The sequence below is a fragment of the Pteropus vampyrus genome, unplaced genomic scaffold, assembly GCF_000151845.1.
Source record: "Pteropus vampyrus isolate Shadow unplaced genomic scaffold, Pvam_2.0 Scaffold1, whole genome shotgun sequence".
Taxonomy (NCBI): domain Eukaryota; kingdom Metazoa; phylum Chordata; class Mammalia; order Chiroptera; family Pteropodidae; genus Pteropus; species Pteropus vampyrus.
Window position 1 is genome coordinate 10,263,109 of NW_011888782.1, and position 13,595 is coordinate 10,276,703.

Consider the following 13,595-nt stretch of genomic DNA (forward strand, 5'->3'; position numbering starts at 1 on the left):
AAAGCCTCTAATTTTGCTACTTAACATTTTAGGTATTCATATCTTAGAACAAACTCCTTTATGCTATGAATCATAATTTTATGCAAAGTAGAGCTCATTGTAAGGCCATAAATGTTAGCAGAATTCTCTTCCGATTACCTAGGAAGCAGCACTTAATTCCAGACTAATAAAATATCATATTAAAGCACCTTCTTACTTTCCTCTTTAAAAATCACTACTTTTCAATGAGTGATTTCATACAGTCCTAATTTCAAATTAGGTGGAATAAAGCAATGAGAAAATTTTGGCAAGATCTGACTCTACTGTAGCTAATATTAAATACTCCCCCCGCCCCAAAACCAATTTTCCACTTGAGTTAATGCAAAGTACATAACTTTTATAAGCACTGTGGCTGAAAGAGCCTACATACCAACAAGGTGCCTCTTTTATTTGAAAATGCTGGCTGGCTCGGTTTAAAAAAAATAGATTCGATATTCTTACTCCTGATCATTTTTAAAAAATGGGTTTTCTTTTTATAAAGGTTAGTTGATTTCCTGTATTGCATAACAATAATATTATCTATTATGTTTTTTAAAGAAGAAAATATGTTTGCTAAATTATGCACCTAAAGCAAGAACTTAGTTTCAATGTCTTACAACTTCATCGTGGTCTCCTTTTAGGTTTCTTAAAATAAACATGTAGCCCAGGACCATAGCAAAAGAGAGAGGAAAAAGGACAGTTTTATTTCATCCACAAACAAGGGAGTCTAATGTGATGATTTTCTCAGCTGAGCCCATTAACATATATTGAGCATATGTGTATACGGAGTAGATTTCTTTTGAAAATAGAACTACCATTAGTTTCTACGCTGTGAAGCAAATGCTAGGAAGGCATTGGGAGGCAGCTGGGGTTCCAGCTCAGCCTGCAAGGAAAGCATCTGGCTTCCACAAGACTGGCTGAAAGCTGTCTTAGTCCAGAATTGTTCTGGAGTGAGCCCAGATTCCTAGCTCAGTCCTGGAGATGAGCTGACTTGGTCTTGGGGGTTCTGCTCAACAATAAAGCGGCCTGAACTATCTTGGACTCTAGAATAGGGGTCAGCAACGACAGTCCTTGGGTCAAGCTGGCTTGTTACCCCTTTTGTAAACAAAGCCAAGCTCATTTGTTTATATATAGTCTATGGCTTTTCATGCTACAATGAATTGAGTAGTATGCAAAGCCAGAGATATTTACCATCTTGCCCTTTAAAAAAAATACTGACCTCACTCTGTAAGAACCTGGGATGAATGGTCACTACCACACTGTATCTAGAACAAACCTCAAAGCAAGCAAAACCGGTGTATCGCCTACTTTTATATCAAGTTTTACTATTTTCATATGTCTCAGTAGGGTATGTTCTTTGAGACTATCTTTGGAGGCTTTTTCAGGGGGCAAATTATCATGGAGTAGAGAGCCACCACTGTGTAGCACTTGATTCCACGCTGTCCTTTATCAGAGGGGACACTTTCCCTACATTCTGCAGTACTGCTATCTGACATCTGTGTGCTCATATATACCAGTGGCTGCAAAGAATGAGTGAAGCTTCTGGTTGAAATTTCTACTTGTAGCAGCACAAACATGGAGGCATTGCTAAACCTGACCTAGACAAATTTTCCACTGGATGAGCAGATTTACGACACAGAAGTGAGATTTAAATAAAGAAGAATTCTGGCCAGTGGAATAAAAACAGACAAAGGTACATTTTGGTGCCTGTTAACGCGAAGTCAGATGAGAAGATGAAATGTGATTCTGAGACCTTCACTTCTTATGGGCGTGAATCATTCTGGTGTTTCCAGGAACTCTATTTTTTTGTTGCACTAGGAACTCAAGTGTAGATGGGTAGAGAGGCAAGGCGGTGACACTGGGGACTGTAATGTGTCAGTCATTACATAAGGCTTGTAAAATTAGGTTTGTAAACTTCCAGAAGGTGGAGCAGCAACCTTCAGTTTCTCAAGTCTACCAGGGAATGGATTCTGGGAGGAATTGTCCTGCATGTTTAGTTTGTCACTGGGTAGAGAGGTGACATGACTAGATTATCAAAAGTCAGGGTGTTCCCATGACACTCTGAATTCTGTCTATGGGTATCTGCCCTGCTGCCATAGTAGCCAAAAGGGCCGTCATGGGCTTGGTTCTGGGTTGGAACCTGGATAGGAAAAGTTGTAAGCGGCCAGTCCATGGGTTGGTTCTGGTCAGCAGACACTTTGACTAGTGCATGAGTTTTTGATATTTTTATACATTAATTGCTTATATTTACAAACAGTGATATTAAAACTTGGATTTCCAACTTCTTTTGAAAATTCGAAATCTCTGGACAGACTGGGCTTTATCTCTGTCTGTCAATGAATGTCTAGAGTGGAGGAATGGATTCTCTTCAGAGAGAACCTGGGTTGTCCAGCTTTGTTAGTACACCCAGTCTGTTTCAGGCATTGGTGTAGCTGCCTGGCCCCTGAGGCCTTTGAGTTTGCAACCCCTGCTCTATGTGTTACACAAAAAGTTCGTGCTAATGCAAACTTATGTTCCTCAAGGTCATCCTATTTCTCCTTTGTCCCTTGCTAAGAGTTTCTAGCTTACTTTACTTTATGCGATCTAATCACATTCCATTCTGACTCTACTGCTGAACAGAATAAACAGCCCTTTTTGGGGGAGACACCTAGACTCTGTGGTCTGTAAGTATATAGAGCCGTTTATTATATTGATTTGAATGGCTGTAAAGATCAAATGTATTTAGTATGTGAGGGTGATCTTAGGATGGCTAGAAACTAACCTTTGACGGTGAATTATCGTATACCCCTGCTCCCCCATGTTTGCAGTAATGACGCATTTCACAGTAGCTGAAGAAGGAAGCACATTTGCAAAGACGTATTCGCAGGATGCATTTTCATTTAATAACACTTGTTGGTTTTGGAAATAATTGTTGCGAAGACTCTCAGATTGATCTGTTATAAACCCTACATTTCTTTTTAAGTGGAAGAAAGATGGAGACACACAAAGAAAAATTTAAAAGTATAGATACCTGTCATACTGTTGGGAGTCATAGGTTAGTAATCATTCTGGACCCTTTTTTTCACTGACATCTCCTACAAAGAAAAAGACAAGAAAAAATACCACAGGTTATAACCTGCATTTTCCACAATGTTTTTGTTCCAAACAATATCACATGCATTAATTAGCATGGGTGATCTGTTACTCTCAAGTCAGAACCAGGGAAATTGAAGCATAGTTGGGCTTATGATAAGTGTAAGTTTACAAGACCTTTTACTTTTTTATCTCAGGGTTCCTTCTATAAATATGTCTTTAAAATAATATTTTATTTAAGATCACATGTCTATTTTTGATTTTTCCATTTCAAGTTTTAAAGAAAGCTTCCAGTGCACCGACTTGTTGCTTTTCCCCGGAGTGGCTAAGATGTATTAGCATCTTCAATCTAGATCCTTGCCTCTCAAAGTGCGGTCTGTGGGCCAGCAATTTCAGCATCACTTGGGAGCTTGTTAGAAACAGATAATTTGGGTCTAACCTCAAACATAATCAAATCTGCATTTAGACAAGATCCACGGGTGGTTCACGAGCACTTTAGCAAAGTGTCGGATGCTCTGCTCTAGAGAACAGAATCCATATTCTCATCTTCCCATTTGTGACTTTCTCTCAGTCAGTGCTGAACTCCTCCCCCTCCCCGCTATATTAATGAGATCCAAGAGCAACAGAAAGACTTGGCCGTTAGACCAGGGAAGGAAGCATGGTGGACGTCGGTATCCAGAGGTGCCCTAGCAGAGGGAAGAATGTTGAAGGATGTGCACAGTCGGATATCCAGATGACTGATGAACGTGGGTCAGAGTCTGTCAGAATACAGCTGGAGATAGAGCAGAATTCAATTTCTTTTTCTAGAAGAGCCTTCTGAGTTCAGTGGCGGCATGGTGACTTGGGAATAGTACTGAAGTCCAAGACATGCATTCCAGGGTCAACGCTGCCACTTACCAGCTGTGGGGTCGTGACAAGTAATTTCAAAGCGTTAGAATCTCTATTTCTTCACGTGCAAAATGAGGAAAATAATACTTGCTCTACCTACTTCACAAGGCTGATGTTTCTGAGGTTTAAAGATGGTATGAGCGAAAGGGCTGGGTAAATCGTATGCACTCTGCACATAAAACCAATGGAAGAGGAGGAAATACATTGATGTTTAATAACTGGTGGGAGAAGAGGAAATATGCAGATTATGTTTAAAAAAGGGATTTGTATATGGCCTTTCATTCTGTCTCATGCCAATACTGCAACACTGAATTCATACCTTGATCTTCGTTCTTGTCACACCTGTGGTAATTACATATTTATGTGGTTACCTTTCCCACTAGACTATAGTCTCTCTGTGGCAGGAACTGTCTTTGTCATTTTCATATCTTCTATGTTGAGCAGAGTATCAGATACGTGATAGGTACTCAACAAATATGTTGAATAACTGAATAAAATAAAATCAATGAAAGTTGATGTGGCATGATATAAGCCGTGAATTGGGATCTGGAAGAAGAGATGTATATTAACTACTAGGCAAATGCATTCTTGCTGCTGATTCACATTTCAAGGGTCACCAGTCATAAGTCCTCTGCTGCATCTTCACACACCTGTTCAGCTGGGTTCCGAGTGAGAGGGAGCAGGTTCTGAGACACCTAAGTTGAAAGCTCAGATCACACTTACAGTCTTGAGTGTCCAGACTCTGTTGCTCTTCTCAGAAGCTAAGATGCCATTAACTGTCCCCTCCCAACCTATGACAGTGACCACATTTTCACATGACATTGTCCCTGAATGTTCAGAGCCAGTCACAGTGCTCTACCTTTGGCCAAGCTGGTTCAAGACCTGAGATAATAAGATGCTTTTCAGGAATTTGGAGAGAGCAAGAAAGAGAGTGGTAGGGAGGAAGGAAAAGAGAGATAGAGGAAAAGTTTACTAGTCCCTCTCTGGTGGCACAATTTATGAGAAGTTAAAACTCTAAAACTGTTTGAGGCCATGTATCTCTCAGCCACAGGAAGAAGCCTGTCTGAAGGTGAGAGAGAGGAGGAATCTGACATTCACAGAGAACCTCAGGTGAAAACCCCTTTCAGTTCTCCCCCAGAGTCCAAGCTGTATTCATCCCGATCCTCCAATGGTTTGGCTCCTCAACCTTTCCTGAGCAAAATACTCCCCATTTTTACATAAGCTGATTCCAGTCAGGAACATGGGTAACTCCTATAAATTATGCTGGTTTTAAGGAGGGGACCAATATGATCCAATTTGCGTTTTTAAAGCTTCACATCGGCTGTCGAGTGAAAGCAGACCAGTCAGGGGGCCACGGCAGGTCTGGGGGAGAGATGAAGGTGGCTAGAACTTGGGTGGTGGCGGTGGAGGTGGTGAGAGGGTGAGGGACTCAAGTGACATTTAGGAGGTGGAAATACTAAGACAGTGATAAATGTGATAGAGCATTTAATGCTGGGATAAACACAAGAGATGCAAATAGGTTAAGACCAGAGGCTCTCAGGCCTCAAGGGATTTATAATCCATTTTACAAGCTGGATGGGAAGGCAGAGCCTATTGGCAATCTGTAGCTAAAAATAAAAGCCACAGAGGTCCTGGGCCAAGGGGGCGGTGCTGAGAAACACTCAGGACTAAGCCTTCCTCTGGGATGAAAGGTGTAGCGCTCAATAATAAAAGCCCAAAAGGGACAGCAGCTTGTCACAAGGGTATATGATCTGGGGGGTGGGGAGGGGCCAGGAAATGGCTGCATGAATGAAGCTACAAATGCAGTTTGGGGCCAGATGGTGAAGGGTCTTGAAAGGTTTGCTATAAAATTTAGACATTATCCTGTGAGAAATGGGGAGCCATGGGAGATCTTTATGGGCATGAGCCTATTTGAGAAAGATAACTCTGCCTCAGTGGAGGGGGACTCCTCAGGAGGCTCACCCTTTGGTGGCACCTCGGCATGGAATCTTTACTGTTTTCCAGCTTTAGTGTTCAAGGTCACAAAGCTAGACTAGGGCCAGAGAGGACACCCCGAACTCCATCTTGTAAAGCTCCACTGCATGCCTTTCATCCCCTTGTGTTACCTTTTTCCCCAGTAGAAACTACGACATTGAAGGGACAACTGGAAAAAATACCCCTTGAAAAATCTTTCCATATGGACCTAGTGAGGCACTGCTTACACAATCTAGACATAATTAAAATAAAATACCACATCGCCCCCATGTCTCTACATCTGCCTTTTCTGGAGAAAATGATTGTGGTCTTTGTAAGGCTACCTTCATTAGTTTGCTTCTCCTTGGCTCTCTCAGGAGAAGGGGCACCAGAGCTTCACGTGGCCCATTGTGTCACAATGGTGGGATACACAGAGTTTATGTTAACGCTTCAGCCAGCGCTTCACGGGCGGTGGGGTGTGGTGTGGGTAACTTTCATAGGCAAATCTCTTGGTTCAGTTTAAAGGGTCAGATGCTCAAGTGTGAGGCTATTCCAGACTCTGAACTGAGACCATTAACACCGGGAAGCTCTCAGAGGAGGGCAGGCCCACCCTCTCACCTGGCACTGAGCAAACGTGGATGCTCTCCACCTCCTAAATAAAAGGATTGATTTTCGAGGTTGTGGCGATATGAGTGGAGAGCATAGCTTGGGAATGTGTCTTGACGTTGTGTTTACACAGCAAGCAACCGTTTTGACAAAGTTTATTGGATATTGTGGGTTATTAGCCACTGTGGGAGGTCATGAGATGGGGCCAGAGCCCCTTACCCTACTCGTCCGCACTTTGGCTTTGACACTGCTCTGTCTGTGGCATCTGAAAACACAGCTGGGTGGAGGCAAATGGCTGTTCCCTCAGAGTGGGCTGCACCCCACAGGAGGAGGACAATGAGGTTGTGGATTTCTGTTGCGGGCCTCTTACCCTCACTTTGAAAAGCGCCCCTCTCTCTCCTGGAGTTTCCCTTCTAGCCTCTTTCCCTCAAAGGGAAGAGCCCATTTACCTCAAACCTTTCATCTTGACATTCGGGAAACATTTTTAAGAACAAGTTCAACCCCAGGTGTGGAGGAAAGACTCCTAGACTGGGAGTCATTCTAGATGGTTTTGAGTCTCAATTCAGTAGTTTGAGTCTCATTGGATAGGTTCCTCAACTCTCTGAGCCCCATTTGTGAAGTGAAATCACAGTTTCTAACCTTTAGGTTATGATGAGGGCAAAGAGAATCTGAAAATGCTTTATAAATTTAAAAGTAGAACCCCAGTGTAAGTTCCTGGAAGATTTCTTCATTATTGTAGTCACTATTATTACAATCTACTCATCTCCTGGCCAGCCCCAAACATGCCTAAGGTGTGTAAAACTGGAACAACTATCTGCCCTCCACTTGAGGTGTCCTGGGGTGGTTTCAAGACTCATAACAGCACAGAAGCCCAATTTCCCTGGACCCCATCATCATAGAGGTAAAATGGAAATGAAACTGCTTCTCTCTACTCTGCCATTCTCTTCTTCCCAGACTGAATTTTACCTTCGTGAATTTTTTCCCCTTTCGAGATTGCCTTTCATGTTCATTTAAATTTGTTGAGGGGCAACGAAGGTCGGGTACACAGATGAATTTGGACCCAATTTTATAGCATTCTAAAGACAGCCTGAGTTGTCCTTCTCTGACATCTTTGCATTTTAATAATAAATCTAGGATTCAATGAAGTAAATATATAATGGTTGAATGTCTGAAGATAGTGATAACTTTAGAACTCAAATATTTAAGAGAACAGAGGCAAGGTATCTTCAAATCATACCACATACGATCCACTTTTTCCATTTAATAAAACTAACCGTATTTGGGAATATAGTATTAAAAAAGTAAGAAAAAAAATTAAAAGCCAGCACAGTTAGATTGGGGATGGGGCTAGTTAAAAAAACAATAAGACTCTGAATTAGTTAATAAGATGTAGAAAAATAGTAGTAGCTCTGCGTTGTGCTGTGGCCCACGTCTTAATCCTAGTGGATCACCTCTTAGAACAGAAGGCAGAGTTGAAAGTCCTCTGCTGGGTATGGTAGGAAACTAGGGCCCCACATAAGCAACATCAGCGAATGACTATTGAACGGCAAAGCTATGAATTTCATTTCAGATTTCCGGCATTAGCTGTAAGTGTTTTGCCTTTAGGGAGTAAGATAATACAACCAGGATCTGTGGTTGAATTTGAGCTTAATTTGCTGTGGCTTCATTTTGTTCTTGGTCATGATTAATCTTTACTTTCAGCCGATCCACTCTTTGGAATTCAAGTTCAACAACAATCTCATTCTGGGGCTCACTTCCATTCTTTCCTTTAACTTACCTCCATGCCAAATCATTGTCCCCTTCTCTCCCTCTTTCCTTCTCTCTCCCAGGCAAAGTCGCCATGGCATGGAAAGAGTGTGGGCCTAGCCACTTATCAACAGAATGACACGGGAGATGTAAAGAACAAAGGGTTGGGTTCCCAACGTACACATAAGGCCATCCACCTCAAAGGGGAATTTATAAATTAAATAGGATAAGCGCACTTGACACATGGTAGATTTCTTCTGTCTTTGCGTGCTAGATTCGGGGGCAACGATGTGAGTAAAATCATGTTTCTGCTTTGAGGACTAAGTCAACAGTGCTGGGAGTAGGGTACTTGGGGTTGGAGTGGGCTTTAAAATAAACAAAAAAGCCCTCTGCGAGTCTCAAATGATCTGCCACTTTAATTGACTGTCGCACTGAGTGAAACTTGGAACAATTTTTAGCCACATAATATAGTGATAGAAAAGTCAAGATAAAAACAGCCAGTAAAAGTTTTATGAGGCTATCTCTAAAAGAATCCACTTGACTGCTTGCTATGTTTACAGTGCATTTTCCTTATAGCTCTACAGGTGGGCTCTCTTTCTCTGCAGTGGGACTATCATCTCCTAATGCTTCGAAGAAATGGAAGCTAGCTAGTCTTTTCAGAGGAAGCAGATGGGTGGTTTGAGGAAACGTCTAAGATAGCAGGAGAAACAACTTCAACAGATGGCCTCTTGGCCAAAGCAAGTGGTTGAAACTGACTCTACTGACACCTGGTGGAGAGTAGGGTAGCTTTCCTGTGCCAAAGAAAATAAGTGTGTGCGTGCGCGCGTGCCTGCTTGTGAGTGTTTGCTTGTGTGTTTTGAATGGACTTGAAACGCCTTCATCATGTCAGAGGAGTTAAATAACTCCCGAGGAATGAGTGTACCCTGCAGAACCACCAGATGCCTGAATGTATAATTGTGGTCAGGTGACTCACTGAGACATGTGCATGAAAAACAGCGAATGAGAATGTGAAAATAAAACATTAGGAGTAAATTAAATAATTTATTACTAATTTCTTAAAAGTGTTTGATGACAAATAGGTCAACAACAACAAATAAGAACCCACTCCCTTCCCCAACCCTTATGACAGGTTCATAAGAAAAGATGCTACTACTTGACCACAGGCCAGAGCTATCTCCATCTCAGGGAGATGGCATTGCTCAGACTGAGCTAGTGCTTTGCTGCTTCTGGAATCTGCTGTAAACTCCGTATAGATTTTTAACCCTGGGATAAAAAGAATAATCTTCCTAAGGAGGGGTTGTGAAGACTGCTTTGCCCCTAAAATTCCTTGAAGAGGAAAACAAAATTCTCTTGATAAATATAGTTGTAATTGTTTACTACTTCTTAAATGTCAAATGGCGGTGGGGGAGGGGACTACACTCCAAAAATATACTTCCTGAACTTTAGTTTCCATTTTCCCTTCGTTGGCTTCTTGTCTGATGCTCCTTGATGAAGGTCCCTGTCACTAACTTTATTGGCAAATTTCTATGGTTTCCTGTGAGGTGTCATGAACATGCCACAGCACACACACAGCCTCGATGGTGTCTTTTAATAATGTTTTAAAGGTGATTTTCAGGAATGTACCAGAACAATTATTAGTACCAATTTGTAAGAATTAATTCATTATATTTAGGTCATAAAGAAAGGGCTGGGGCACTGAATAAAAATGTAGGCTGTTATTTTTAAAAAATCACAGAGTTAAGGGTTAAGTCAGGGAGCTGAGCTGGGTAGATCTAGGTGGCTTGAAGGTAAGAAAGAAAGAAGCCCTAAGGATTCATGTAGTTTTCTTACAGTTACCCCCTACCCCCCGACATTTAGGTTAAACTTAGAATGTATATTTCCTTAAATGTGCTGGCTCATATACATGATTCTGACCAGAAAGTGTACAGTCAAAATACATTTCTTCCTGGGTATGGGTGATTCTATAACACAGAGATTCCCAACTTTCTCAGTTCCTGGCACCCTTAGTATATCAGTAATTTTTTTTTTTTCACAGTGACCTCAGGTCAAAGGAAACATTTAAATGTTTTATTTATTAAGTGCTTAGGTCGAAACAGCCTAATAGTATGTTTGTGTGGTGTCTGACAGCTGTTGTTGGGTTTCTCTCAAAACTCAAAGACATTCCATTGAGTTCCTATGGGTTTGCTGGGTGCCTTGATACAGAGCTTGGGAACCATAACTGTACCAGTTTTGGGAAGTAATGAAAAGTTCAAGGGTGTGGTTTACATAATCTCATTTCACCTCTCACTCTTTGTGAGACCATGGCCACATAATTTGGCCTTTCAGCTTCATACAGCTAAGTGAGCCAGCCTAGCATACGACTGTGGAGTAGAAAATAAGAGAACGAGACAGAGCAGCCTTTTCAGGGTATAAGCAGTCTTCAGAATAAACAAAACTTGACCATCATTGGAGTGCTTCTTGAGCCCTATCATACGAAGAGAGTGTGATGAAGTCTCTAAAAAGTAAAAGAACAGAGCACTTGCATCGTCTAAGAAGGGGGATGCAATAAGTCACGTTACCACTGGGAATTACAGGGATGCCAAAGGTAGGAGAGAAGTTGTCCTGACACTAATTTCTTAGGTGAAAATCTGACAAATGAGCATGAGATGTTAAACATGCAAGAAGACTTGTATAAGTAGATCTATAAACAGCAGGTTGCCTGCTTTTCTGTTCTGTTCTCTTTCTGACTGATATGTAGCAATGAAGTGACGTACAAACTAAACTAGTGGTTCTCAAACTTTGGCAATCCCCTGGAAGGCTTGTTAAAACAGAATGCTGGGCTCCACGCCAGACTTTCTGATTTAGCTAGTCTGGGGGTGGGGTGGGTGGGTCTGAGAGTCTGTATTTCTAACAAAGTCCCAGGTGATCTGACTATACTTTCCAGGAATCACATGTTGGGAGCTGCCAGGCTAAATGGTTTGGGAACACGTTAGAGGAGCTGAGGTACCATCTTGGTAGGCTACACTTGATGCTGGACAGGCATCCCTACTTCTCCATTCCTGACCAGCATGGCCAGCCTTGTCTAGAACATTTCCAGTGAAAAGGCGCTTACCAAGGCATCCAGCTCTGTTGGTGACTAGTTACCTTCTCCGATGGCCACTTGAATTTTAAGTGGGTGCCCTTGAATTTGGGACCCTCAAGTCTTGCAGTAATAAAGTGATGAGACATGATGTGTTCTGGAGGTTTGCATTTTCAAAAAAGTTAGCTGTGCACTCTGTTAACTTATAAGTTTGGGGCACAATTATAGAGCCTGTAGGAAAAGTGGTTCGTAATCTCAAGGAGGAGGTTACTGCAGAATCAGCGGAAGAGACTTGCTCACTGTCTTTGGGACTAGGCCCAGGCATGTGTATCTAGGAAAGGTTTCCTAGCTGATTCTGTTGAGAACTTCTGCTCATAAGAGAAGTGCCAAGTCTGAGCATGAGTGTGGGGATAGGTCACCCTATTGTAACTCTCTTACTCCTGAAGCCATTCACCTGCTGGTATGAGGCCATATACATGCTCATTGGTTTGGATTTGCTGGACATACCCCTGCCATTAGTATGTCCTATCTGACTTCTATGGGTCTGTAGAGAAATTTCTTCCCTTGCCTCTTGCCACCCTTCCTTGGGTGTTGGCAAAATCATGGCTGGCGTGGTTTATTCAAAGCACATTGCTAATTAAAAACCATCAGCTATGTACCAGAGAACACGTTTAAAAAGTGGTCCATGTTCTAGTATCAACAGGTCAGTTGCAGCTGACCAGTGGACTTCAGTACTCAGTCCACACTCACCCTCCTCTCTGTCCCATGTCATTTCTTTAGAGCAGGGTTCTCAGGGTGTGATTGCCAGATCAGTGTCAGCATCACCTGGAAACTCTTTAAGAAATGCCAGTGCTTATAGGCTCACCCCAGACCCACCGAATCAGAAACTCTGCAGGTGGGGTCCAGCTGTCTGTGTTTTAATAAGCCCTCTGATACATGCTGGAGTTCGGATGCATGCTGGAGTTGGGAACTACTGCTTCACATAGTACTTCTGCACTTCCCCGCTCATTGCCACAGATTAGAAGGTCTTCCAAAAGCAGGGACCTCTGGCCTTCCTCTCCCCACCACCCGGCTCAGTGATCAGCACATAGCAGGTACTCAAGAAACATTTGTTAGTTACTGAAGCTAGGGCAGCTCTACTTCCTGGTCACAAGAGTGAATAAACACTCCCTCAGCATGCCACCTCTGAGAGGCTGCCGACCACACTGCTTCTAAATCGGCTCCTTTCTTATGGGTTGTATTTTCCATATTTATAAATTAACTTTCACTAAATCCTCTCCAAGATTTTTTTTTTTTTTTTTAGCATTCCTTTGAGCTCAGGAAGCCAAAAACAAGATGCAATATTTTAGCCAGTGTCTGTTTCCTGCTGGGGGGAAGGGCTTTTCTGCATAATTCTTAAATTCCATGCTCCCGGCATCATGATTATTTTCTGAACAATAGAATGAGATTGCTGATTCATGTTTGGCTCACGGCTCCAAGCATCTTTTTTCCTGCTGTACTTGTGCCCATGGAACGCAATAATGTTCTATTCATCCCTCTGAATTAGAAATGCCAACAGCTCAGATATGCAACCGAAGGGCCCCTTTCCCCTTTGGCTTATTTAAAGCCTTCCCACAAATAACACATTTTGAAATATTATACGACATTCGCTTTGAGCCATTTTGCTTGGGCAAGGACAGTTAGACCTTATCTTTTTATTGGCAGCTCCCTGCACAATGCCTGGCATACTGTAACTACAATTCTCAAAAAATGCTTATTTGAATGAATCACATACCCACTTCCTGAGGTTCCAGCCTTATCCTTCTCTTCTGGCCCGACACAGTACAACGAGCCCTCCTTCAGGAGCATAGAGAGAGCCCGCTCACATGTTTGGATCCAGCCAAAGAATGGGATTGAGCGCCTCAAAGTCTGGTGGTCCAGGTGTGCTCCATCCAGTCCTATCCCAGTTGGCACACCGTCTGCAGTGCCATTTCTGGCCTTGCTGCAGCAGTGAGATCTCTGGTCCCCTCAAAACAGCCTTGCCAATAAGCTTTGCCAATAAGCGGTTGCGGCCAACTGTGGGATTTTGTTTCCCAGCTACAAAGTCAAACAGGTGAGACTACTGAGTGCTCCTGAATCTCTAAAGGTCAACCTGAGCCGCACGTGCGAATCGCTTGGGCAGCTCTGCAAAGTCTAGTGCCCAGGCTGCACCCCAAACCAATTAGTGTTTTGTAGCTCAGGCCTCAGTTTTGTAAAGCTGCCCGGGCGATTCAGA

The 13,595-nt window shown here is 42.6% G+C and overlaps 1 protein-coding gene across 12 annotated transcripts in view; it reads right to left on the reverse strand.

Moving 5' to 3' along the window:
• THRB (thyroid hormone receptor beta) overlaps positions 1–13,595 on the reverse strand; it is a 337,875-nt gene that overhangs the window by 92,054 nt on the left and 232,226 nt on the right. For 9 of the 12 annotated variants that reach the window (XM_011357914.2, XM_023532096.1, XM_011357651.2 and 6 more), the window contains one exon: positions 3,029–3,092. The exons of the other annotated variants lie outside the window; for them this stretch is intronic. In XM_011357914.2, coding sequence (XP_011356216.1) covers positions 3,029–3,050 — 22 coding nt within the window. In that variant the 5' untranslated portion in view covers positions 3,051–3,092. The remainder of the gene's footprint in view (positions 1–3,028; positions 3,093–13,595) is intronic. 12 annotated transcript variants of the gene reach the window in all.